Source organism: Aspergillus caelatus (genome assembly GCF_009193585.1).
Source record: "Aspergillus caelatus strain CBS 763.97 unplaced genomic scaffold BDV27scaffold_379, whole genome shotgun sequence".
Taxonomy (NCBI): domain Eukaryota; kingdom Fungi; phylum Ascomycota; class Eurotiomycetes; order Eurotiales; family Aspergillaceae; genus Aspergillus; species Aspergillus caelatus.
In genome coordinates, this window is record NW_022475642.1 from 2,287 (window position 1) to 26,644 (window position 24,358).

General features: G+C 45.1%; 8 protein-coding genes and 4 non-coding genes across 12 annotated transcripts; 4 read left to right on the forward strand and 8 right to left on the reverse strand.

Moving 5' to 3' along the window:
- Positions 1-230: 230 nt before the first annotated feature.
- On the reverse strand, positions 231-1,776 carry BDV27DRAFT_150856 (uncharacterized protein; the record flags this gene model as incomplete). The annotated part of the gene is made up of 9 exons (XM_032071284.1): positions 231-310; positions 352-608; positions 677-707; positions 766-802; positions 873-1,093; positions 1,152-1,260; positions 1,331-1,509; positions 1,591-1,682; positions 1,757-1,776. The coding sequence occupies 9 exons, from the start codon at positions 1,774-1,776 to the stop codon at positions 231-233; spliced, it is 1,026 nt and encodes a 341-aa protein (XP_031921047.1).
- A 2,280-nt stretch (positions 1,777-4,056) lies between these two features.
- On the reverse strand, positions 4,057-5,420 carry BDV27DRAFT_150857 (putative O-methyltransferase; the record flags this gene model as incomplete). The annotated part of the gene is made up of 4 exons (XM_032071285.1): positions 4,057-4,825; positions 4,899-5,023; positions 5,160-5,315; positions 5,373-5,420. 4 exons carry the CDS (start codon positions 5,418-5,420, stop codon positions 4,057-4,059), a joined length of 1,098 nt encoding a protein of 365 aa, XP_031921048.1.
- A 673-nt stretch (positions 5,421-6,093) lies between these two features.
- On the forward strand, positions 6,094-8,186 carry BDV27DRAFT_75930 (putative MFS transporter). The gene is made up of 8 exons (XM_032077504.1): positions 6,094-6,342; positions 6,402-6,551; positions 6,611-6,780; positions 6,845-6,869; positions 6,939-7,273; positions 7,331-7,435; positions 7,530-7,741; positions 7,806-8,186. Exons 1-8 carry the CDS (start codon positions 6,155-6,157, stop codon positions 7,821-7,823), a joined length of 1,203 nt encoding a protein of 400 aa, XP_031921049.1. The 5' UTR covers positions 6,094-6,154; the 3' UTR covers positions 7,824-8,186.
- Positions 8,187-8,430: 244 nt separating this feature from the next.
- Positions 8,431-9,953, forward strand: BDV27DRAFT_138425 (alpha/beta fold hydrolase). Its single transcript, XM_032069240.1, has 3 exons — positions 8,431-8,781; positions 8,839-9,041; positions 9,124-9,953. Exons 1-3 carry the CDS (start codon positions 8,516-8,518, stop codon positions 9,816-9,818), a joined length of 1,164 nt encoding a protein of 387 aa, XP_031921050.1. The 5' UTR covers positions 8,431-8,515; the 3' UTR covers positions 9,819-9,953.
- A 1,788-nt stretch (positions 9,954-11,741) lies between these two features.
- On the reverse strand, positions 11,742-12,286 carry BDV27DRAFT_150860 (uncharacterized protein; the record flags this gene model as incomplete). The annotated part of the gene is made up of 2 exons (XM_032071286.1): positions 11,742-11,938; positions 11,989-12,286. The coding sequence occupies 2 exons, from the start codon at positions 12,284-12,286 to the stop codon at positions 11,742-11,744; spliced, it is 495 nt and encodes a 164-aa protein (XP_031921051.1).
- An 806-nt stretch (positions 12,287-13,092) lies between these two features.
- BDV27DRAFT_t231 lies at positions 13,093-13,166 on the reverse strand. The gene has a single exon. It is a non-coding gene; the product is annotated as a tRNA-Val (tRNA).
- Positions 13,167-14,881: 1,715 nt separating this feature from the next.
- On the reverse strand, positions 14,882-14,955 carry BDV27DRAFT_t230. The gene has a single exon. It is a non-coding gene; the product is annotated as a tRNA-Val (tRNA).
- Positions 14,956-15,674: 719 nt separating this feature from the next.
- Positions 15,675-15,748, forward strand: BDV27DRAFT_t228. The gene has a single exon. It is a non-coding gene; the product is annotated as a tRNA-Val (tRNA).
- A 765-nt stretch (positions 15,749-16,513) lies between these two features.
- BDV27DRAFT_t229 lies at positions 16,514-16,587 on the forward strand. The gene has a single exon. It is a non-coding gene; the product is annotated as a tRNA-Val (tRNA).
- Positions 16,588-16,694: 107 nt separating this feature from the next.
- On the reverse strand, positions 16,695-19,244 carry BDV27DRAFT_138426 (dynamin family protein). Its single transcript, XM_032069241.1, has 4 exons — positions 18,757-19,244; positions 18,114-18,704; positions 17,271-18,061; positions 16,695-17,213 (listed from the first exon to the last, which is right to left on the reverse strand). Exons 1-4 carry the CDS (start codon positions 19,132-19,134, stop codon positions 16,826-16,828), a joined length of 2,148 nt encoding a protein of 715 aa, XP_031921052.1. The 5' UTR covers positions 19,135-19,244; the 3' UTR covers positions 16,695-16,825.
- A 416-nt stretch (positions 19,245-19,660) lies between these two features.
- BDV27DRAFT_164021 (putative carboxylesterase) lies at positions 19,661-21,474 on the reverse strand (the record flags this gene model as incomplete). The annotated part of the gene is made up of 6 exons (XM_032073628.1): positions 19,661-20,239; positions 20,298-20,639; positions 20,707-20,888; positions 20,949-20,996; positions 21,056-21,225; positions 21,290-21,474. The coding sequence occupies 6 exons, from the start codon at positions 21,472-21,474 to the stop codon at positions 19,661-19,663; spliced, it is 1,506 nt and encodes a 501-aa protein (XP_031921053.1).
- A 393-nt stretch (positions 21,475-21,867) lies between these two features.
- On the reverse strand, positions 21,868-23,683 carry BDV27DRAFT_169868 (MFS transporter). Its single transcript, XM_032075141.1, has 5 exons — positions 23,565-23,683; positions 23,477-23,497; positions 23,357-23,414; positions 23,228-23,287; positions 21,868-23,165 (listed from the first exon to the last, which is right to left on the reverse strand). The coding sequence occupies exons 1-5, from the start codon at positions 23,670-23,672 to the stop codon at positions 21,874-21,876; spliced, it is 1,539 nt and encodes a 512-aa protein (XP_031921054.1). The 5' UTR covers positions 23,673-23,683; the 3' UTR covers positions 21,868-21,873.
- Between the last annotated feature and the right edge of the window lie 675 nt (positions 23,684-24,358).

Sequence of the window (24,358 nt, forward strand, 5' to 3'; positions counted from 1 at the left end):
CTTATTCCAGGCTGTATCGTTCGCAACCAATAATTTGTTACAGTTTAAACTCTTCTTAATTGCAGGAAGCTCAAAGGTTTCCACCCTTTTCAAAGTCTTTGATATCACGGAGTGCAGGGGAGGTGGGCGGCATTATGTGCTGTGCAGATGAAGATATATAAGAGACAAAGGAAACCTTGTTATAATTAAGTTATGCAGCTAATTAAATATAACTGATATAGCACGATATCTCAGACAACGAGTCTCTCGGTCGAGTGTTCAGAGAAAACCCGAACAATGATGTCGGTCCGAATCGTGACCCATCGGAAGGCTTATTATGTGAATTTCCGCGCTGGTGGGTCCCCTGCACACTAACTCTATTCCAGTCATTTTTGTCGTCGATTTTTCCTTCTTCTGCTTCTTCGTCGTCATCATCAAAGGCAGATATTCCCACTGCTCCTTTGCTTTGTGTATGAGGCCGTGAACCAAGTTCGAGGCCCGGATGAGTACCTTTGGATCCACTATGGGACCAGTAACCACCACTCTGTTCGTTGTCTTTCGATACCATGGAGGCACAGAGTCGGATCATTGGGGCCAGAGTTGCGAGAAGGATGCTATAATTCTCAATTCTGAAGGCATGTCAGTAATGGGTCTTTGTACAAGTACTACGTAGGAGATCAGGTCATTTTTCACGCACTTTACCCAGAGGATGAACGGGATGATATTGTCTATTCCAAACTGTTAGAACATAAAGTATCAGATCAATTTCTTGGTATTTGAACTCACGAGTAATATCATTCTTGTCGCCAATAGATTTGAGTAGCTATAGTCGTGTATGCCAGTCAGGAAGATTCTTCAAAGACTCGAATGCTCATATAGAAAATAAAACTCACATATGTTTTCACAATGGATGCTATTCCAGAGAGCAATAACGGTCCGCTAAGGCTCACTGTCTGCCAAACACGGCGAATACGGGCTTGTTTGGGCATCTTGCGTATCCTGGCGCACAGGTGCAGACGGGGAACAGGTCCACGGTCTGTAGCACGGATGGTAAATCTCCAGAGCTGAACGGCGGAGAGTATAGTTAAGAAAAAATCAATGGTGGAATTGATTCCTATTCCAGCATCAGTATCCTTATGTACTGCGAAGGGAATTATTCAACCGTCCCCTACCTCCCTGAACAAAGCCTACTGTAGTTTGCACGGATGGCGACTGGCATGTGACGGAGCCATCGGATGGAATATCGTCCCACATGTAATGGAAATAGTTGACTCGGTTTGACTGTCAGTTTCACAGAGATATTAGTACTTGGACTCTCTTAATCCGATATAACACCAGTCGCTTTACATACCGCATGGTAAGGATTCGGCCCACATTGGACAATAATCTGTACAACCGTAACCATATTAATGACAACTTGTATGGCCATGCAAACAATGATAGCTATCCTTATTTTTTTGTCAGCGCTGTTGAAACAATTATACAGGAAACACATCATCCCTGATCGACTAATCATAGAAGCAATCACAGCTAGAAGCATGCTAGTTAGCTTGAGGTTCCGGTATGACAAACATGATATAACCAGGCTCCGGATTATCAATCGTTCCATACCTAGTGGTTGGGATGTAAACTCATTATTCAGCGTTCCTTTTCTCTCATCACTTGACAAGAACCACATATGTCTTCCTAGTCCATCTTGAAAACTAAAGTCCAAATCAGGAAATGTTTTTCAAAGGGAACGGGCGACCGTCCGGTTTCTGGTGCACTTTGAACGGACCTTTTCTGAACGAATACCATATGTGCTATATCAAATCCATATGCGATAGCGTAAAGGAAATCTTCTGTGCCCCACACTCGCTCCGGGGAACCGACTCGAGGCAATGTCCAACGGATCCAAGTCTTGATAACGTATCGGAAAACCAGTGCCACTGCAGCGACACCGGTGAGGGCCTATAGACGCCCCTTCGATTAGACAAATTTTCACGTTGATAAATCACTGATGGGCCACAGTAAACGGAGAACATACCCAGCAGACATGTATGTAGGGGCCAGCTGTTTATGGAATGATTAGTATAACTAAAGTCCATGGCCTGTGGCCTTCGATCTCTGTTAAAGAATAAAGCTATGATGACTAACCGTAGTTCGTATCTTCCCCTTGCGGGGAGGACATCTTAGAGACGATGAAGGGATACAGTGATTCCTTGTAGACTTACGCAATATAGCGCTAAAGCAGTAGAAGAGTAAATCTCAGAGTACGATTGTATGGAGAGATAAGCCTTGAAAAGCTCTAGTTGATCGTGAAGAGATGGAACTTCATAAACCTGTCATGAGCATAGGAGTAAACCCATGTTTCTAATTACTGTTCTATGGCCAATTTCAATGGGTTAATGCGCTTCGTAAGCAACAAGTGCATAATAAAGTAGGCTGGGATGGCATTGGGCATAATAGCGATGCCACTAGATACAACCAGGAAGGAGAGTGCCCATATCTGCGCCCTTTGAGGAGGCTAGGATCTGGAGACAGGGTCTACGTATCTATTACAGGGAAGCATTACCTGGAAAATATACTGGAAATACGATTTCTTCCAATTACCCCTACTGGATAGAGGAATAGCGAGTAACCATTCAGGGATTTTGTTTAATGCAACGAATGAGACCATTGATAGATATTAATCAAGGCTACTTTGTCCAGAAAATCCTTCGGAAAAGCCGTTGAAATTGGGTTAAGCAAGATATTAATCGAGGACCACAGAGGACTAGACGAGCACTCAGCCAGCCATCACCCAGATCATGAACGTTCTCATTGGAATATAAATTGCAATGGGCTACAGAAAGAGATTGTGGTCGACAGGGATGTGTCAGGAACTAAAATCGAATCATGATCCTAGTTAGGGATCTCGGATAATTACCCCATCTACTTAAGTACGTAAATGGGGCTGACCGTATGATTGTGGTGGATCTACGATCGTAATTGATGCTACGGAGCCCATCCGGTTGCCGGCTAACTCACAGACCACGGAAAACCCCCTGTAGATACTACTAGACCAACAAATTAATGACTCGCGGCCCCATCTTGGCACGAGGCTAGCTAGATTTTAACAGCTCTATATTGGACGACCCTACTGTATGGTACAGTGCTCCTATATTAATTTCTTAGTCAAACTGAAACTAAGCACAACATCGTTCTCGTCTAGGTTTATTAGCAGGTACATACTAATTATACATGGCTCGCAATTTTTAGCCGTAATGTAATACACGACTAGGAAAACCTCTCTTGTCATTTCCCAACCAAAGCCAATTCATCCAGATGAACTACAAATGGATACTTTGGGTTGTTTGAACAAAATGGGGGTATAGAAGGTGAAATTACCATTTAGCAGACCTATTACTTTCATCTTTACTCCACCGGCGTCCGTTATTAACTAGGAGGGCTAAACATGAATTTCAAACCGAGAGGGTGCTATCACTTACTTATACCAAGTATTACACATCTTCCCTCTTAATAACTGTAGCAGGACTAAACGAATTAATATGTCATTATTACATGAGGTGCACTAACTGAAAGTGGAAGGTACATTTATCATGAGTTGATATCCGTGAAGTGAAATACTTGAATTACACGGTAACCCTAGTGAGAAACAAGGTATCGAGGTGGGAATAAAGATAAGTAGAGTTGTCTTGCATATCGGAAGAGGTCAATGTGCAACTCTAAGCACAGCGTTCAACGAAGCTGCAATAAGATCCTGCATAACTAAATCATTTAGCCAGGCACCTCAGGAGCCAAGAGTATGTCCGACCACATCCTTGATGAATGAGCTGCGGCTATTCAGTACTGACGCAGCCAATATTGTATGGCTGCTACTAGTTCTAGTTCTTATGCCCCCTAGGCGTTCGGCTAAGCTAATCGGAAATATTGGCATAACATCCCTGTAGCTATGACACTCTCGAAGCCATATCGTAGAGACTGACCTATTCAGCCAAGAAGACCAGTGGGTGAGTCTACACGACGGTATCTGTGTTATCTAACAAAATGGGCCAAAAAAAAAATAAAAATAAAAATTGGAGCATACTAGCCACCTCAAGGTTTTCTCATTTCGATCAGTCCTTCTCCAACTTCCGGGTATGCTTCAAATGTCACCTTTAGTCCTGCTAATGCAGCCATTTGGCGCCACTCGACCGCACTTCTCTCCCGCCCCCCGTATAATGCAATCATGGCTGAATGCATCTTGGCATAATTTACATTCTTTGCAAACTCATGAATCAAGATACGCGAATGAGAGGCCATAGCTCCAGATATCTTCTGCAACAGACGCGCAGCTTCTAGATCCGACAAGTTATGAAGAATATGCGCGAGGTGGTAGACCAAGGCTCCTCTGATGGGTTGTGGGGTGTCCTCCTTATAATTCCATGTGGCTAGCGTAATACCAGGAATTCCTATGATGTCTTGATTAAACTCTTGTACCACAAGGTCGGAGGCTTGCAAATTCGGATATGCCGCTTTTATGTCCAGCAACAACTCTCCACGGCCCCCACCAATATCGACCATAATAGCCGGCACACCGTCTCCTGTCTCGTTGAGTACGGACTGTAAGTCGTATCCGAGTGCCCTAAGGCGATCTGGGGCACTATTTGTCTTCATGAACTTGCCAACCATGAAGTGGTTGAAGCTGTCCATCCGGCCTTCAGCAGCCATGATGGAGTAAGTGTGTTGCTTTGCTAGCTCCGCCTCGCCCATCAAGCGATAAGCGTATTGGTAGGGTGTATCCAGCTCTTTGAAGGGGTATTCGAAGTTATCTGCTTTCAGCTTCCGCATCAAGAATGCAGCGCTGAGAAGAGCTTCAGTGGTACTATAGCCGGTTAGCATAGTTTCGTAGGGTCGAATTTGGAGAATATGTGACTCTACTATGAGGGAGATCTTACAAGTGAAGTGCTCCATGCTGGGCAGAGGGCATGGTAGCCAAGTGTTTAGTGATTGCATTTGCGCTGTACAGATCGTCTCCGACAAGGTCAACGAAACCCAGACCGGACATAGCATATAGGGTATCCTCTGTAGGGAAGTGAAGTGAGTCGCACACGTCTCATTCTATGTTGTAGTTCATTTTTCAAAGGAACAGTCTTACGAACTAAGCGTAAACCTATAGGTCAGAGTTAGAGGTGACTATGTTTCATGGTGAAGAAGACATGAGACACACATGGTACATCATTTTCAGCCTTATCACTGTTGCTACTTCTATAAGCTGCCAGAACATCTTCTCCGGTCGCTGGGCCTTCGATCCTTGCCAAGGTGTCAAAGAGATTGAAATGCACGGCAACTGGTACGAAACCAAGTGCAGCGACCTTAGCATCATGAAGTGAGCATACCAGATCAATGAAAACAATGATTTCGAGACAAACCGAAGTAACTGTGCTCGCAAGAGCTGCCCCAGGTGGAAGTGAAGACATTTTGGTGTCCGCAACCAACGAGCAAAACACACTTTACTTTTCCGTATGCGAACCGAGTCCCACGTTCGACACACAAGGATCAAATCAATCCAAATTGAATTTCTAGTAACGAATTTTAGATCGTCGTCGGGCTAGTTTCACGGTTATATTATGTTGGCGCAATGATGCAAACTAACGGTAAATTACCCACGGTATAAAACGACCGGAAAAAAAGTCTTGCGTTTGCGTCTCCAACGCTAACCACTCGCTAAAAGTCCCTAGACTGATTAATCCCTGCCAGTCATTTTTGAAGTTACCCAATCAGCCACCTTCGTCTATAGTGGTGTTACGCGGTGCAATAGGCTTCACTTTTTGTTCTTGATCAAATTCTATGCATGGTCTAGTTCGGTCGAATTCCCGGAAAAGCCGATGGTGGTTGCGAATTTCGACCGATCAGGTAACATCTTCTGTCTGTGGTCGTCTCGCTTGATCATTCCTAAAAACTGGACTGAAGCATAATGCATGTTAGACTACCACTTAGTAGTAGTAGTAGTAGTAGTAGTAGTAGTAGTAGTGTTACTGCAAGGAGTTGGGTGATGCAATACCCACGTGGTCCCGCCCACCTCATCTAATGTTCCTACCAATCTTCCTCTTGAACATCCTTCAGCCAACCTTTCTGGTACCATCATAAGTCCGTAAAGAAAGTCAACTCAAAGTGTCTTTAACCTACGGTCTGAGTTGCCGTACCAGGGACAATGAGTGAACTAAAGGTTGAGCAGCCAGCATTTTCGATGGACGAGCTCGACAGGACTGTGCCGGAAAAGGTTGAGTCTCATGTTACCACCCTTGAAGATGATGAGAATCGCAATCCTCGGAATTGGAGTCCAACTAAAAGGCGCTTGATGTTCATAGCGCTCATGTCAAGCTCTATCCTGGCTGATGGGTATGTGCTGAACAGTCTTAGACTCCGGGAGACGCACCACCTACTAACTATTTTCGCAGTGGAATGACATGGGGATCGACTTTAATTGTTCCTCAGGCCATGGAGTGGGGTATCAGCGTTAACCATTCAGCGACAAGCATGAATTACGGTATGCTGCTGCAAGGAATAGGTGGTCTTATAGCTATCCCCTTGATTGAAACCTATGGACGGTAAGTGTCATCTTGCTAGGCTTCTAGAGGCGTCGGCGTAAGGATTAAGATCAAAACAGTCTTCCTGTTTGGTTATGGCCACAGTTTATTACCACCTTCATGGTCCTCGGTGCGACACTTTCAAATGATTACGACACGTTTACCGCATTTCGATCTCTCCAAGGGCTATTTGGCACGGTCCCACAAGTTGTCGGTTTGCCGATCATTCATGACATGTATTGTCCCGAAGGTATGCAAAAAAGAGAACCGGCCTAGGTACACTCTAGGGAACCCATACTCACAAAAGTCTGCAGATTGGCCCCAGATGATTAACATTTGGTACGAGTCACACATCTAAAGATCAACCTTGTTTGGTTTGATAATTAGCCATCTAACAGACTCTTCCAGGGGAACTACGTTCTTGATAGGTCCTTTTATTGGACCCGCTCTAGCTGGATATATAGGTGCAGGCAGCAACTGGAAGGTTTCATTTGGAATTCTGACGGTCTTCTACGGAATATCCACCATTTTAATATTCATGTTTGGTTACGAAACCTACTTTGTTAAAGGACAGCAATGCCAACGCAACTCCCGCTTACAATCCATTCTTGGAATCAAGAACCACAACTTACCTGTTGGCCGAACTCTGGGCTACTGGACTAAGTTATTGGTCATCTATATCTTCAAGCTACCACTTCTCTTGACTGGCATTGCAACTATGGTGAATTTTTGCTGGCCAATTGGTATGTTATGCTTTTGTTCCGATTTGCTTATCAAATTTCGATTCTGATCTTGCTAAGGCATCACTGTTACCGTTTCAACGTTCGTTGCCGAACCTCCTTATCTCTTCAATACGGTTCAGTCCGCCTCGTTGCGATGGGCGCCCATCATCGGTGGCTTGATCGGTACTTATTTCCCGCGCTCCACCCTCTTTTTCAGTTTCTTCTTTTAGAAGAATGGGAAAGAAAGCGTATGAACAATATCTAACAAGTGGAGCAGGATATGCCTTTGGTTATTGGTTCAACAGATGGATTGAGAGGTCTCGCCGAATCACCTGGCGTCCTGAATACCGCCTGCATGGAGTCTGGATTGCTATCGGAACCATGGCATGCGGTCTCTTGACGTATGGTTTCACCCTCAACTACGGCAAGCATTGGATTGGCCTAGCATTTGGTTGGGGGATGGTTGTAGCGGGTATGATTGCTAGCACAGTGTTAGTACTCCCTTGTCTCATCGATTTAGATAGTACATACTCACTTATATCGCCTTCTTTAGGTCCATCACCGCATATAACCTTGAGAAATACCCTGATCAATCAACTGTTGTGTCTGCCATTATCAACGCATGGCGTACGGCAAGTGGGTTCTCCGTTGGGTATTTCCAGCCTGCTTGGATTGCGAGAAATGGCATCTCAGCTGTTTTCGGCACCCAGGTTGCTGTTGTCGTTGTAGTATTAATCCTTACTATTACTCCTGTTATTGCTATCGAGGGTCGGAAAGCTAAGGCCCAAGTGGCCCGCGCATGATCATTGTGAAAAACGTAGTAATTCAAGATTTGTCCTGATTTTTACTAGAATTTCTAATCTTGTTATCACCTTTCTGCAGTTATATATGGGAAGACATATGACCCTGAGTTGACCTCAGAGGTAAAGCGCTGTTCGGCGCGAACTTGCGAGAATTAGATTAAAACACTCTCGTATAAACATTTGTCCTATTGGCTGTTTGATTCAACATACCTTACATATTTTATAATACAATCAAGAGCTCACGTCAATAATATTATTCACAGATTGAAGGCGGCTCCACGAGGCGTTCTTTGGCAGGCAACCTTATTAAACTGTGCTGACAGCCTGTCAGCAGATCATGGCACTAGCAAGGCAACTGCGTTTTATAAAAAACTGCAAACCTCCATTGTTCCTTCAATAAAACCTTGAGTATCATCATTAATCGATATTTAACCTCTCCAGAAAAGATATAGAAACAATCATGTCCGCCGACTCTAATTCCCCGCGCGCTATTGCCCATCGCTACATCTCCAACTCTCGTTTCCACCGCCGCTACACACTCCCCGCCACGGCGGATCATGACAGCCTCACTTTCACCTATGCGGATGTCGGATTCACTTCAAACTCGACGAATCTGAATCCTCAAACCATCCTCTTTATGCCAGGCATGTTCGCTTCCCGGTACCTCGGCGTATTTATACATGCAATCGCAGAGAAACTAGGCGTGCGTGTTTTGATTGTCGATCGGTTAGTCCACTCAGCCCAACAGCTGTAATAATTCACAATGCTTACCATCCAAAACAGCCCCGGGATGGGCAATTCCACCGACGTCCCGCTAGACCAACGACTCTCCGTCTGGGTCGAATTAGTGCCCCGTCTCCTGGCGCATCTAGAAATCGAACATGTAGCGCTGGTCTCACATTGCGCGGGGACCATCTACCTATTGAATACCCTGTTTTATTGTCGTGAGCTTCTTCATCCGGAGAAGCCGTTCGTCGCCTTTTTAGGTATATCTTTTTTTTTTTTTCATCTCCTTTTCTATTTCTTCAATCAGCCACCCACATGTATACTCAATGCTAACAAGGATAGCACCCTGGGTTGACCCCTCTTATTCCTACGTCACGTCCATGCAAATGGCCCAATATGTACCAGTAAAAGCATTCAGCGTGTGGAATCTGATTCCAAAGTTCTTTCTTTTGAAAGCGGGTCCGGCTTTTACATCGAGTGGAGTTGCTATCACGAAGACCTCGAATGTTATCTCCTCCGGCTCTGGTTTCAGTAGCGCTGGCGAAAACGATACGGAGTTGGAGAGAAACCGGCGGCAGATTGAGAACGAGTACGGACTCTCTCGAGATGTGCAGGCCGAGCTCGATAGTTTGATGTTCCAGTTCATGTTCGAGGAAAGCACTGTCGGTGCAAACAGTGAGGCTTTACAGTGCTTGCGGAAGGGACCTGATAGTGGGAAGACGTGGGGAAAGTGCGAGGACTATGGGGCCTATGTGAAGGAGTTGGTGGATCTTGAGAGAAGGAGACTTAGACGGACAGGAGAGGAAAAGCTGAAGGTAAGGGCGTATTTCGCGGGGAACGACTCGATGATTGGGAAAGCTGGCCAAGAGTACGTGGAGAAGTGTTGGGCAGGTAATACGGGGGAATTCAAGGATGCGCTTGATTTCGAATCGATGACCTTTGCAGAACTGGAGCACGACAGTTTAGTTCAGTCTGCTGAAGTTTTGAAGAACATTTTCCTCCATGCAGGAGGAACTATGCCGAATGATACTGAATGAGATTGAGTTCTCCTTAGGCCAAACTGGTTATATATACTATCTGGAAAGGACTCTACTGGATTCTGGAAGTCACGGCGTATCCGCCAAACATTTACAATGCTCACACTCTCTACATATACTCAGCTTCAAATGTCTCAGAAGATAAGAGAACGATAAAATTTATCCATCACTGATGTCTAGACTAAGAGTCATATCTTCTACAATCCCGCTTCTAAAATTTTGTCATATCTTAGTAAATAGAGTAAATAGACAGCGACTCAAAGCAAATAGTGAAGTTCAGGTTTTCTAGCAAATTTTGAGCAGTAAAAAGTATTTCTTGAAACCATATACCCAAGCAAACGCCAACCACACCACTGCACAATCGATATAAAACTCATCCATTTTTCCTCACGGGATTCGTCGAATCAAGTCGGGCAATATGGCCAAACACTGACCGTAAAACTAGTTGGCTTACCCCCCGGGTGAAGCGTAATTTCATACCACCCTTCACGGATAATGAAATTTTTGGTGTTAACCCAAAGCCAGTGGTAGGCAAGGCTTTCGGGTCCGTGGAAGCCATTAAAGTACCAGGTGCAGTTCGTGCCAGGCACTCTAGCATCCACAATCCAAACCCAGTTGTACGTGATAGCCCAGTAAATGAAATATCCAATCCCACCAAGAATCCCAAGAGGAGCCGCGGCACAAACAGCACCAAGAAGAACAGACCAAATTATAAAAGATGACCAGAATATTAAGAACCATAGTATCCTGATGATCGCTTTTCCTGCTCTGCATATTCCGATGGCCATCCATTTCAAAAATTGTTTGAACATTGTGAATACGGTGCAGAGAATAGCACCAGTGGTCTTAACAATCTGGTGCCCGGCTTTGTAGGCTCCAGAAACGACCTTTCCTGAAATCTCTTTCATTTTAAGGCATTTCGAAGGTTCGGATTCCTGCGGATCTGTTGACAAAGGATTAATTTGATCATGTATGTACATGAACACTGCCCGTGTGATTCTGTTGCTCTTGAGCTTACCATTCTGCGCTTGGAGCCCTTCTTAGTCCTGACTCTTGTAAGAAGGCGGACTATGTAGACTAGGACATCGAGCTAAATATAGTGGCGGTGGGTAGAGGTCTGCACTATTGATCTGGGAGAGCTCAATCTCAACACCCTGACCTCCCTCGAGGTCATATAGGGGTGGTGTTTCCGCAGATAGAGACATGATAAAAGTCTTGTGCGAAGTACTATTCAGGCTGTAATTTGGGATTTTCGCAACTTGAAGGATTTACGAGTGAAGAGGATTTCGAAGTCGACTGCTATATGACATATGGTAGATCCATGGTTGACTCCATATGGACTGTCATGCGAGAGGCAGAATTTGCTTGATTATGACATAATGCTTCATTGTGGGCGATACTGCAGTACTACACAATAATCGAAATGGTGATTTGGCAGATGATTTGACTTGTACAAGTATAAATGGAAATACAGGGCCTAGGTTCACGGTGTCACGTATATTCTGTTCGTTCAGACCGCTATATGATTAGAGCCCCTGAGTTTTTGGTATGTTCACTCGAGGCTACTATGAAACAAGCATAACCACAGGTTAAACAAGTAGCAAGCTGGGACAAGTCCCCTTTTTATCTACAATCGAAGTGTAGTCTTGAGATTGACAAAATCTACTGGTTACTTCGAAAAGATGTCGTGAGCAAATGCTTCTATATTATAGGCCTATATAAAAAATGCTTTCATGAAATAAGATCCCAACAAAGTCCACCACCAACATTTAGCCAGAAAGCCATGAATAATGCCAAGTGTCTATTGTTCAACCTGATTCATCAGAAGATGCCAGGAAACCGCCATGAAAACCCAAACTCATCAACACTCCCAGAGGATGGTACAACTGATCTCTAAACATCGGACTCCCATTAAGTCGGAGCTTATTTTCTCCAGAGCAATAATGGTAGAAGAATAATGAGGCCTGCCGCAACCAAGATAACTATAACAACGCTGACCTCACCGCATGATATGGATGATCTCTTATGGGTGAGTTCCGAAGTATTATGACAGCAAGTATTGCGGCGCTGCTCAGACACTCGTTGAGAATTGTTGGTTTCTGGCTTTGTCTCATTTCCATCTGTGTGATTTTAGTTTCCATTCTGAGTCCATGCCACAATTTTGTCTTACCAATGTGCCGCATCCATTCATTGTCCGACTCCGGGTCCTCGAGAGGATTGTCGGGAACTCCAAAGATATATCTCTTCTTCTTCGGGGCCTTCTTCGCTTCGTTCATAGTAGAAAACTGAAAGCCATCCCCTCTTTCCAGGCCAACGTCTCGGAAGGGTGTGCTTCCCAAGACCGGGCTCCTCTGACTTGACCGTTGGTATGTGGGCTCGGGGAGATCAATTGTAACCTGTTGCCTGGGAGGCATGCCTTTTCCCAGGTCCTTCTCATGCGCTAGTTTGGCTTGTGTATATCCAGGCATGATGGGCTGTAGTCTCGAGTGGTGCGTACTTGTGAAAGTGGTTAAGTTAAAGTGTAGTTGTGCGTTGAGAAGCCCTCTGAAGGAGAGAGGCTAGGTAGAAGATGTGATGACTAGTTTCGAGAACGTCATAAATAGACGTCAACTCACTGGGATGTGCATGGGTGACATAATTTGTAGGTGGTGTATGCCGTCAAGCAGATTAAGCTGCGGTCTGCCTCAATAAAATGGCGATGAATGATGTCTAGGGATGCAGAAACTATCATGCAATAAAGAGACGCGGAAATAAAACGTCATTCCATTCGACTACCTAGAAATGCCCAGACACCATAGGCGTCTCTATAGGGTAGTTTATAGAGTATTCCCAGGTTGACAATAGACATATATTTACTAAACTATGATCAATATAGGACCATCCCCATGTTTTCAAATAGGGCATATGCCATAGCATCCAGTCCTGCGATATTCTAACTGGTCAGGTGTCAATGATACCGTATCATTGATTTACATCGGTTCGATCAGGTAGCCAAAAGACTAGCATTTACACTGTCTGGTATCCGGCATACAGACTATTAGAAGGTCTCCCTGGCGTGGAATGAATTGGTGAAACGGGTTAGAGCGAAGAAATATCTATATCAGAAGTTTAGAACCACTAGTGCTCAACATTTCGATGTCGAGATGTTGGCACGGAGAAAATAGCGTCACTAATTCGACGAGTTACTATAGAGCTATATCAAAGGGAAACTTAAAAAAAGAAAAACAGAGAGCTTCTGGATACTGTGTAGTATCTGGATGCTGCAAAAAAGCAATGACCAGACTGGGGCTCGATCCCAGGACCTTATCGGTGTTAACGATACGTGATAACCAACTACACCATCCGGCCAACTGTTGAGGAACAACTTAGACTTTTGACTACAGGAGCTAAAGCTAATACCCAAGCTGAAATTGTGACTGCCATCTCGTGGCAGCTACTAATTAGCCCTAAGTGGTACAGTCAAACAAGAAATCAGAGAAACTTCAGCCCTGGTACATTGGACAACTATCTCCAAAATGCAAACCGTCGGCTCAAACCTAATTGGCTATATATGGTCATTCTTAAGCTGTGACAACATAATTAAGTTAGGAGACAAGTTATGAGGTTTCTATTCTCCTTCGTCACCAAACCAGGGAACAACGCCTACTACGAGACTGGATTTTCAAGGCTCAATCTATTCATTGTTAAAGAAAATTCACTCTTTCGGTTCTCTTTCAACCCTTTACGACTCTTCCTTGCTGTTGATGGCTTTATCAAATCCAAAGGCAATACTACCGTCGAAGAGGCTATTGTTGAATGCGGGCCACATCCCAGTAAAAGCTCCATGATATCCCTATAAACCCCATCAGCTATTATCAGAGCAGATTGAGGCCCTCCCAATTCTGATTAGTGATGTCCAAGTGCTTTTCGAGGAGATGGTGGACTATGGCCTTGTTATCAGAAGAGCAGGCTAACCCGAGAGCATTATCACTTGGATGCTCCATGTTCGCGTCCAGTAGGGCCCCAGAATGGACAAAGTAGCACCCAATGTCCAGAAATTTAGCATATATAGCCGCATCCAACAGTGTTGCTTTCTCTCCATTCTATAGGTTTGGGTTGGCTCTACTCTCCAATAGCTTCTCCACGGTAGTAAAGTACTCATTGGACTCTGCAATAAGAAGCGGTATTGCAGATTTCTTGTCAATTACGTTAACTTGGGCGTCATGCTGATAAGCCACGAAACAATATCTTAATTCCTTAACCCAAAGGCTTGATACTAGAAAGTCAACCCTCGGGCATATCCATATTTTACAATCTTGATATCAGCTTCGTGTTCGCACAATGGCTGTGCCATCTTCACGTGTCCTTATCTGTAGCCCAGTACAACGGCTAACTGCCCTCACTATTGATTAGCCGGATCTCCTCATTGTTAGACTCAGATCTAAGAGCTCTGCCAGCTGCACATAGCAAAAAATAGGAGTCAGGATGAAACGTAGTAAAGTGCTTGTCGATGCAAACTTTTGACGGAACCAAGGGTTTCGTCAGGCTGAGTATATAGTTCGACGCATCTACTTTTCTCTATCGACTGCAGTACCCAAAGGTTTTGGTTAATCTCTAGAGCCCCGAAGATATCAATAGGGGCTTTGAAGGTACGCGTGATCCACTGCATCAACAAATACCTAAGTATTATTTGTACCCTCCTTTCCCTATGGGTCATGGAGATCAGAGTGCCAATCGTCTTCGTCTTTGCTAACGTCTTTTGTCAAAGGTTCCATTTGGGCTGTCATCGGCGTGCCGATTATGTGGCAGTTTGTGCACCTTTACTGCAGTTGCCATGGTTAGTTTATCCTGTCTATAGTCTTCAGCTGCTGTAGCAGAATACAACACGTTCAAGGCATCGCAGAGCGATAAACCCGTACTAGATTCGGGGGGTTGGGACAGTGTGACACTAGATAGAATGGCTTTCTAGTATGTCTTAGGTCGTGATTTACTCAGTACCCCAGTTCTAAATGGTAAATCGGATGTAATGAGTCAAAGACAGCGGTTGATGTGGAGAAAAGACTAAAGAAAAAAGCAAAAAACAATGACCAGACTGGGGCTCGATCCCAGGACCTTATCGGTGTTAACGATACGTGATAACCAACTACACCATCCGGCCGATTGATAAAATTTTAGTTTTATTTTTGCCAACATCAGTCAGGCTCCTAAAATAAAGTCAAAATACTCTAGAAAGCCACTAAATGTTAAGTGTTACATGGGCCTACATGATCACGTTAATTTGGTTTTTGAGTGGATACAAGTATATGCGAGAATACTGCCAGCTAGTCTATCAATAACGCTTTACAAACAGTATCCATATTGTTGTAGCTTCTCAAGTCTAGCGGTCCCGTTAGCAGGGCTCCAAAATATATATCCTGCTTGTAGTGGCACATTGCTGGCCCGACTATGGGGACACTCAGTCAACCTATCAATACCATGGCCCATGAGTTGCAACCCAGTCACCCAAGGATCTCAAGTTCATGTGTGAGAGTAAGAGAAATACAACTCACAAGCGAACAGTATTTATCAAACCCCTGTAGACGGTTGGCAGATTAACCAGCGAACATCAGACATACATCTCAAGTGGCCATTGAGTGTGGAGATAGTCAGAATTTTGGGACGGACATAAAAGTGACTTACATTTCCACACTGTCTAGCAATGACAAGGTATTACCCACTGATTGAAAGGTAGCCTGGAGACTTACCCTTCTCGGAGTGGCCATGTATAGTGACATCTCCAGCCTATTCCTTTCTGGGAAAGGAGAATTTAGCTGATGGAGCAATGCCATTAAAAATAGCCTTATATTATCAAATAGCCAAAATGTACCTTCATCACTTGGCCGGATGGTGTAGTTGGTTATCACGTATCGTTAACACCGATAAGGTCCTGGGATCGAGCCCCAGTCTGGTCATGTTTTTTGCCTTTGTACCTCACCTCCCAACCTACCTTGGAGCTCAAAAGGCTCATCTCCTTTCACTTTTTATCTCACTCCTTCATTGTGCTCGTAAATCCAACCAAGGGCATCTCTAGTCCAACCTCAACCCGTTGCATGACATAGCCGTGCGCCATCTGATATTTTCCTTTCTCCTAGTCCCTATCACTTCATGTAGCCTAATGTCGTAGAGAAGTGCCTTTGAACTGGTCATCTGCATATACTCGACGATAGTTACTGCCTGAAACGCTCTTAATATGCACCGCACATCTTCTTATACTCCGTACTTTAGCTCAGTTTTCCTATCTCGAGATATCCAGGGAATATACCACGATTCCATGAAGTACTGATTTTACAGGGTACCTCTGGAATCGACACACCACGAGGCATAGTGACACATACATCCCAGTAAGTGAAAATTAATGTAGCAAAGCTTGTCCCATAGTGAAGATGTTGTCATAACTGCGACTCGGATTCTATACAACGCCATGACTGGTAGCACCAGTTTACCCAGAATAATTCCCGCACCTCTAGAATACTAGCAGATGAAATATTTTCCATAGTAGAATCCTCCATAAGGTTACACTATCACTTATAACTGCTTCCTAGCTTGATTCACGATTCTATGGATGCGAGTAATACAGCCGACAGAACCCTAGCATACTAATTAATTCTTAGATTAGTGGTTCTTCGCTCTACACATTACCTCATAATGTCAAATATTGAACTTAGAATTCATCAATCGGCCGGATGGTGTAGTTGGTTATCACGTATCGTTAACACCGATAAGGTCCTGGGATCGAGCCCCAGTCTGGTCATTGTTTTTTGCCTTTTATACACCCCACATGAGAAACTGCCCCTTTGCCTTTTTGCTGTTACAAAATCCTGAAGGTAGTGTGTGGGTACTTTTACTTATGAACTCCTGGCCGAAATGTTGGCGTTTCATTCAATATCCGCTCTTATTTCACACTATCAAATACCCACATGTTTAGCTCTCCTATCTCAAAAAACTGCAACCTTAGTTCGCTGCGCTATTCTCCCAAGCAGCAATTGTTCTTAGAACAATATCCTCCTACCCTCTTCGAGCTCACTGATCGTCTTCTTCAGATTAATTCGCCGCCGTACAGTGGACGCATCCTCGCCAGCTATGTCCCCGAGCTCATCATTAGACAGTTTGTTAACCAAAGATGACGAGAAAAGCTTGGTTGGGGTCTCCGGCCCGGTGACAAGATAATAATCTGCTGCTTGCATGCAAATGTTGTCCACAAATCGTTTCCGAGCTACCTTATAGTAAGATTCGAGGATATCATGAATATCCTGAACCGTGTACTCAGAGTTGCTCATGTGATTTAGCACAGTAAGGTCTTCCAGTCGAACGACCTCTCCACCATAGTTGTCGTTGATGACTTTACTTTCAAGCTTACAACGCTGGCGTTCCTGGCGGCTAAAAACTTATCAGTAGATGCATTTGTATACCTAAGTTGTGTTCGAATCAACGTACCATCTTTGGAGATTTTCGTTGAAATAGTGATTGAGTGTTTTGGGCGCCTGGTTACGTTCCACATGGAGCAGAAAGTCCACCTGTGTCAGGGCACGCTGATATTTGTCCAGTAGATTATCCATCATGATTGAGAGAAGGTTGTTGAATACGCGTCTGTCCACACAGACAATCTCTAGTGTCTTAACGATAAATCCATGAACAATTGTAATCACGTCACTGATGTACCCCTTAGCAAAGTTAGACCATTTAGCTGATTGCTTTTTCATGCTAGTAGCAAGCAACGAGGTATTGAATGTGCCAATCTCGAAACCACGAGATGATTGGTATAGCTGTTTTAGCCACTCGTAAATATCGTTGTCCGAAGGAACAGATTCCCAGGTCTGCTCAGTAACGACATCCTCAAGTTCTGGCATGCTACCAGTCTTTCGAGTGTGGAATTCGTTCACATCCTCCGATTCGTCTGAAGGCGCTGTCGTAGAATTTGCGTCAGATGAATCAGGGGTCTTTTTGACACTAGTGTCGAAGTTGTATTCATGGCCATATCGCTCGAGGTCTTCTGCAAAAGCTGTGTCTCGGGTGACAACCCTGGTGGCAAGTCGAAGGTCCACATGCTCGTCGAAGATATCATTCTCGCCGTAGCTCGTACTCAGCGCTTGGGAAGTGATTTCCTGAAATTTGTTCATAATGTCTAACAGAAAACCGACTTGCTGCTCTGGCGTCTCCCTCTCGTTACCAAGAGCCTTTAAGGAGTTCTTGGCTTCCTTCAGCCTCTTACTGATTTCCGACCGGACCTAGTTATGAGTTAGTAAATACGCTGTAGTTGAGAGTACAAGTAATGCCTACCGAAGGAAACTCCCGTCGTGCATTCTCGGTAACAGTTTCTTGGAGACGAGATTTCAAGGATTTGACGCCAAATTTATCTTTAGCAATTGTGTTCCAAGGGGCCTTCTGACTGAAAGCCTCTTCTGCCTCATCACGGTCCGTGTTCCCGTCCGTCAGCTCTTGTTGGTTCAAGTTGCGGACTATTGTCCAACCATGCCGAAGAAATAACTTGTTCCCTACTACAAGATCAAGGACCTTATCTTCGGCACCTTTATCTACCAAGTCTGGCTTTGTGAGAACTCCAATGGTCCTTTCCCCTTCTGCGTCATACTCGCGGGCCATCTCGATGATTTCTTGAGTAGCAATATCAACGTTGGCAGGAACGACGGTAAGCATGATAGACCGGGGGTTCTTCATGTAGCCTTCCACCATCTCTCTAACAACGGCAATATCAGACTTAGAAGTTAGTCCCGGAGTAGTATTTTTGAAGATTCCAGGCACGTCGATGACACTCAGATGGTCCTCTTCCGGCCCGCAGATCTCCAAGCGGAGGACATCTTTAGAGAAAGTTGATAGAGCTGAGTTTTCAGCTACTCCCATCAATTCATGAACCTTTCATAGAGTTAGCTTGAAGCTTAGGATGAGCTCGAGACCGTTAGCTTACTTCTTGCATGACTTTGGAGAAACGACTTGGCTCCAAGGTGTCGATACTCTCAGTGTGCCATGTTCTAAGTCTAGCAGCACGGTCGACATCTGAATCAGATGCTGGAATGATAGAGGCACTGACTTTGCGAGTCGATAAGCCTCTATCTCTGCGAAAAATAATTTGTGTGGCAAACCGAGTGCAAAGTCCGCTATCGCGTGGGAAAGGGAGCTGGGTGAGGCCTTCAAGGACGGAGGACTTTCCACTGGACTGATCGCCCACAACGACTAGTTGTGGGAGAGCAATATGCTCACCCACATTGCAGGCGAACAGCTTGTCAATCTTGTCCAGGAGTGCCGGATCGGCTAGCATAGAGCTCTCGGACGTCTCTTTCTTCATGATGAGAAGGGTTGAGAGCAATATGCAAAGAGTATGTTTTATTTGAGAGTATACAAGCAGAGGGCTGAAAGACAAAATAAAAATTAGGTGAAACTGTCAATGGAAGGGAAAACGCTGAATTATTGAGTTGTGAAGAGGAGGTTGCGCTGAAGCACCGATTTATGTCTAATGGGAAGTACGAACAAAGGCAGTGCAAACAGGCGGCCTCAAAATGATTGGCAATGAAAAGATGATGAAGAATAAGTCGGCGGTTAGTACTGATGCAGGTTGCCTGCGCACCAAACAGAACACCCCATCAGCACAAGGCTGCGAAAGATTCTCCCTGCCAATAAGAAAAAATGAAAATATGTTGGGTAGTAGGCGCCTGCATGCATCTCTAGACCCTGACCTTATCAGTCCATCAAAGGATTCTATACCAACAGCCAAATTGTCATTAGCAGTCTAGGGAAGCACCGCCACGAACGGTGCTGCATTCTCCACATACCCGATTACGTATCAACTCCTTCATTGTTGGTTCTTTTTTTTCTCAGTTCAAAAGACTAATCTTCCCTGCTGTCAAGGCAGTAGCGATAGGCATATACACACCCACTCCAGCCTCTTTCAGCACCTTGAGATGATTTACTCGTCTCCGACCCGCAAACTGCGCCTCCGATAATTCTTTGCAATCCCCAACTGGTCCGAAGGCGAATCTTTGCTCTGAAGACCAGGGGCTACTGCCACTGACAAACCGAATCCAACGTTTTCTTGTCTCTTGACCCACCATTTCCGCAGTCGGGTTAAAGGACAAATCAACACCAGCGAACAGATAGAGAAGGTCGACAGCGTGATGAGCACGACTGGATGCTTGCCATGGGTTGGCTTGGTCAAAAACATACCTATACACTCTCTTGTTGGCTGCCGCAAGCTTTTCAGAAATGACCTCAACAGGGAGTGTATAGCGAATGTCATTGACTAGATCTAAGGCACCCAGCTTACAGGCTGTAGGGCGGTCGGCGACCACTTGGTACAGCTTTCGCAGTTTCGTACCCCATTCCTTGTCTTGTTCAAAGGCAGCAGTGATCGTCTCCCCGTCTAGTGTTTCTACTCCGTTTCTCCAGATAACGGACTAGACATGGTTAGGGAGGTACATCCAGTGGCTGGAATGGAATGCCTATCGAACGTACCTCATATTCTGTGTCACCTATCATAAGCTCGTCGACCTGTTCTGGCTTGGTTTCCCAGTTCTCAAGCTCTGGCGCCTCCTGGATCCACATCGTGTTCACATTGCACTCCTTCAGTGCTTGTATGAGAGCAGATACGGAGGCCTCACGAAGAGATGGCTGTCCAAGCTCCTTAACCTTCGTCTGTAAGACCTGGATAAGTCCATTTCCGCGCTCCACAGGCAATGGAGATGAGAGGTAAAGGGATCCAGATGCTAAAACTGCCCTCTTTACCGGGGGGCCAGTGATCAGATGTGCATGAACATAAACGGCACCTGCACTTTCACCGGAGAGAGTGATATTGTCCTAGAAGCAATTACGAACTTCATATTAGTTCGACCATGAGTGAGATCTGCAATGACTTGACACATACCGGATTGCCCCCAAAAGCGGCGATATTCTTCCGCACCCAATCAATCCCCAGTCTCTGATCCTTCAGGGCAAGATTCCTCTCTTTTCCATCCCCGAAGCTGAAGATGTTGAGTCGATAATTGATGGAAACAACGATCATGGGCTGGCTGGCCTCAATAGAATCAGCCACAAGCTTGGCCGGATCTGTGACCAAGTCAGTAATTGGACATTTAATGAGCATCATAGACTCAGATGTCTACTGACCGCAGATCTTGGATGCTCCCGAGCAGAAGGTTACAACTTGGGAACCACCTGGGTGATAGTCAGCGATGAGTGTTCGAACACTGAGGTCAATACTATCAATTATGTACCATGGATCCAGATCAAAACGGGAAGGGGCCCCGAATTGGCCGACAAAGGCGGACATGTGATGTCCAGATTAAGACATTCGAATTCGTCCTCAGGCTCATCCGGAATTTCAAAATCTTCAGGAATCCGCAACAAGTGGCGCACGTCTACAGCTGCCTGAGGGCATCGCGGCCTAAAACATGCATTAACAAAACACCGATAAACTCAAACCTTTCGATAACAGAAAGAGCACATACCCGTACTGAGTGGCATCGACAGATGCTCCATTGAAGTTATCTACAGGTTCAGCACGCTCAAATCTGGCGGGAACACTGGCATATTTAATTCCTCGGAATTGGTGGATAGCAGTTTCCCCAATCTTGCGCGCAGTGCCCTTGAACTCTGCGTTTAGGGTGTGATGAGAGACTTGCGGTGCGCTCATGTTTTGTGACGGCTGAAGAAGACGATGGTAATAGCGTATCTAGGAAGAGGTTGATAACGATGCTAATGATCTTCTAATATAATCCGACCCCCCACTCTTTGTATTCCCTCAGTCCCGGCTGATAGCCTCCAATGTATTGCCGATGGTCATCATCTTAGCATGTGGGGCCGTTGCGGGGAGTTCCACCGCTGCGAGTTGGCCTGTGGAGGATCCTTCGTGCTCGGCTTATGAGGACGGATGAGAAGGCTTCTATCTTGTTTTTGTTTCGAATTTTCAATATGATTTCAGACATGAAATTTAAGTATGGTATAGTATTAACCGAAGCGGAGAGCTTTTATCTAAAGTATGTACTGTACTACAATGATGTATCTCCTATATACATGAATCAGCCTTCGCAAATCACGCAGCAGACTGAGGTTCCACATTCCTCTGGTTCTTGAAAATGAATCCACCCAAGAACAGCAGCACTGGTACAGCCGACACGCCCGTCAGTAATGCAAGGGCCCACGACATCGTCGCCCAACCGGCACTTTCTCGAATAAATCCTGCAAAAAACGGCCCGACTATACTGCCTGCAGCAAAGGCTGCATTCAAAATCCCATATGAAAGAGCCATGGCCCCCCCTTTACCAAATATATTGGGATTCTTCTCCTCCTTCTCTTGTACAATATATGAGGCTTCCACCAAGATGGGCGGCATGAGGAAAGCCAGACAGGCTCCCAGAAGAGCTAATAGGGCGCAGAGCAGTACCTTTTGTCTCATTGAGTCCTCCGTAACGAACCTAAAACAGACAATGACTGGGACAGTGGCGAAAAGTGCACCTGCTGCAAGGTAGCGTCGTGCATTCGGGAATTTGTCGTTGATGAAGCCCACTAAGGGGTCTATGAAGTGCGGGATGGATAAAGGCACGAAGATCAATCCCTGGCCTGTCTGCCCCCAGTGAAAAGTGTCTTGCACATAAAGGGGAAGCACACTGTCAAGAGAAGTCAAGGCGACCGAGAGGATAAAATATGCCCATATAGTGACTATCATGCGATGCGACGCTAGTAGAGTGAGTATAGCCCTCGCTGGGTGGGGCTGGGTGGTTGTCAAGTGACTGGAATTGTCGAGGCCTTGGTCATTTGGTTTCTCAATCGTTTGTGAGCTCCTTGACAATGCAGGTGCTACAGTTTGCGGATTCCCTTCTCTATTGTGATCGCTTCTCCGCGTAGCAGAGTCAGAAGATTCCGTGGCGTCTTGCGAGGCAGCTTCGTTATCCATCTTCTCGCCTTCGGAGGATACCTCTTGGGGAGGGAGCCATTTCGCGGCATACTTCTTCTCGATCATAATAATCCGGAACAAGATGTCCAATCCGATCAAGGCGAAGGCTAATCCAAAAACAGCATAATACCCTCCATGTTCATAAATAACACCGCCGAGGAGGGGACCTCCCATTATTCCAAGGGTCATCCCCATGCCGATATAGCCCAACGCTTGTCCAAGCTCGTCTTTACCCACTGTATCGACTAGAAGTGCACATCCTACTGTCCAGACAACTGCCGCCGATGCTCCCTGGAATAGGCGACCAGCGATCCAGAGACCGATATGGGTACCAACACAAAGCAACGCTGTAGAGGCACCCAAGGCAATCAAGCCAATTAATAGAGGCCACCACCGTGACTCAATTCGATCAGCTATGTATCCAGCAATAGCTAACATTTCACATGCTTGTCAGAACAAGGTTTCATGGTGCATGAACCAGAACAATACTTACGGGAGAACGCCAGCAGAGCTGCTCCGTAGAGCGCCAGCAAGATAGATGTCCAGCTCTGTTCTAAGATGCGGCGTAACTGTTAGTCCGTCTTGCAGAGATGCCAAAAAGTCGGCAAGGAAAATAAAATACCATTATCTTCCGATAGGCCAACTCTCTCGTGTAGGGCAGTTGGGGTCACAGGAACTATCTATGAATTATGTCAGAGACCATATAATACTCAAATTTATAAAAAATGATCATATCACATACTAGTCCATATAGTAAGATGTCCTATGATCACTTTTATTAGCATATTTTATGTGAATTCCTGTTGATATGACATGATTGACCGTCGTACCGTGAAAACTGCAAACACCACCACAAATATAATAAAAAACTTCGATGATCTCCACTCCAGGAACACCGGTGGTTCGGATGTCCCGTCACCAGACGGCCATAGACGCATTTTTCTTCGGCGTTGGTTATACCGGAAAGCAGGCTTGATCCTGTAATCATATGACGTCATACAATGTTCAAAATGAATTATAATGGGAAAATCTGAAACAGGTAGGTAGGAAGGTAAGGGAGGCCAAGAATCTGATAAGAAATCGCCTCAGTGTTTCATTTAGGAGAGAGGTCAAGGGAAAGGCACTTGAAAAGATTCCTTCGGCCTCGGGTTCCGCGGGCCCCGCTAGCAAACCCGGATATAATACCTACTAGTGTATGGATTAATTGATTTCTATAAGCCTCACAAAAATATTCTGTGGGCGCTTCGAATTACTGACTATCTACTCACCAAGCACACGCAGCTACTCCAGCCACTTGTACGAGTATAGGTACGGGCGAGATTGGATGGTGTGACTAAGAGATAGAATCAAAGTATCCTCAGGTGAGGATCTATATTGTATTGTTAGTTGCATGCCTATACGCCCGAAGTCCCGAATATAGACAGTAATATTATCTGGTTTCCAGACTATCTAGATCCCTAAACAAACCTTTCGCTGCTGTCAAAAAATCATCAATCCAACAAGGAAATTGGATTTTTTCAAATGTCACCCAAGTAAATTTCATTGACTATTATAAACGTAGCCTATTAAAATAACAGTATCTCAGCAGAGGCAAAAGAAGAAAAAAAAAAGAGAGGGGGGGGGG

Excerpts from the sequence above, each read along its gene's own strand:
- BDV27DRAFT_169868 (XM_032075141.1), bottom strand. The coding sequence starts at position 23,672 with ATGCGTCTATGGCCGTCTGGTGACGGGACATCCGAACCACCGGTGTTC. Across the intron at positions 23,288-23,356 it reads TGGCCTATCGGAAGATAATG|AACAGAGCTGGACATCTATC; the intron begins GTATTTTATTTT and ends GCCGCATCTTAG. Across the intron at positions 23,166-23,227 it reads AGCTCTGCTGGCGTTCTCCC|CTATTGCTGGATACATAGCT; the intron begins GTAAGTATTGTT and ends GTGAAATGTTAG.
- BDV27DRAFT_75930 (XM_032077504.1), top strand. The coding sequence starts at position 6,155 with ATGAGTGAACTAAAGGTTGAGCAGCCAGCATTTTCGATGGACGAGCTC. Across the intron at positions 6,552-6,610 it reads TTGATTGAAACCTATGGACG|TCTTCCTGTTTGGTTATGGC; the intron begins GTAAGTGTCATC and ends AGATCAAAACAG. Across the intron at positions 6,870-6,938 it reads CCCCAGATGATTAACATTTG|GGGAACTACGTTCTTGATAG; the intron begins GTACGAGTCACA and ends AGACTCTTCCAG.
- BDV27DRAFT_138425 (XM_032069240.1), top strand. The coding sequence starts at position 8,516 with ATGTCCGCCGACTCTAATTCCCCGCGCGCTATTGCCCATCGCTACATC. Across the intron at positions 8,782-8,838 it reads CGTGTTTTGATTGTCGATCG|CCCCGGGATGGGCAATTCCA; the intron begins GTTAGTCCACTC and ends CATCCAAAACAG. Across the intron at positions 9,042-9,123 it reads GCCGTTCGTCGCCTTTTTAG|CACCCTGGGTTGACCCCTCT; the intron begins GTATATCTTTTT and ends TAACAAGGATAG.
- BDV27DRAFT_138426 (XM_032069241.1), bottom strand. The coding sequence starts at position 19,134 with ATGAAGAAAGAGACGTCCGAGAGCTCTATGCTAGCCGATCCGGCACTC. Across the intron at positions 18,705-18,756 it reads TCTCCAAAGTCATGCAAGAA|GTTCATGAATTGATGGGAGT; the intron begins GTAAGCTAACGG and ends ACTCTATGAAAG. Across the intron at positions 18,062-18,113 it reads CACGACGGGAGTTTCCTTCG|GTCCGGTCGGAAATCAGTAA; the intron begins GTAGGCATTACT and ends ACTCATAACTAG.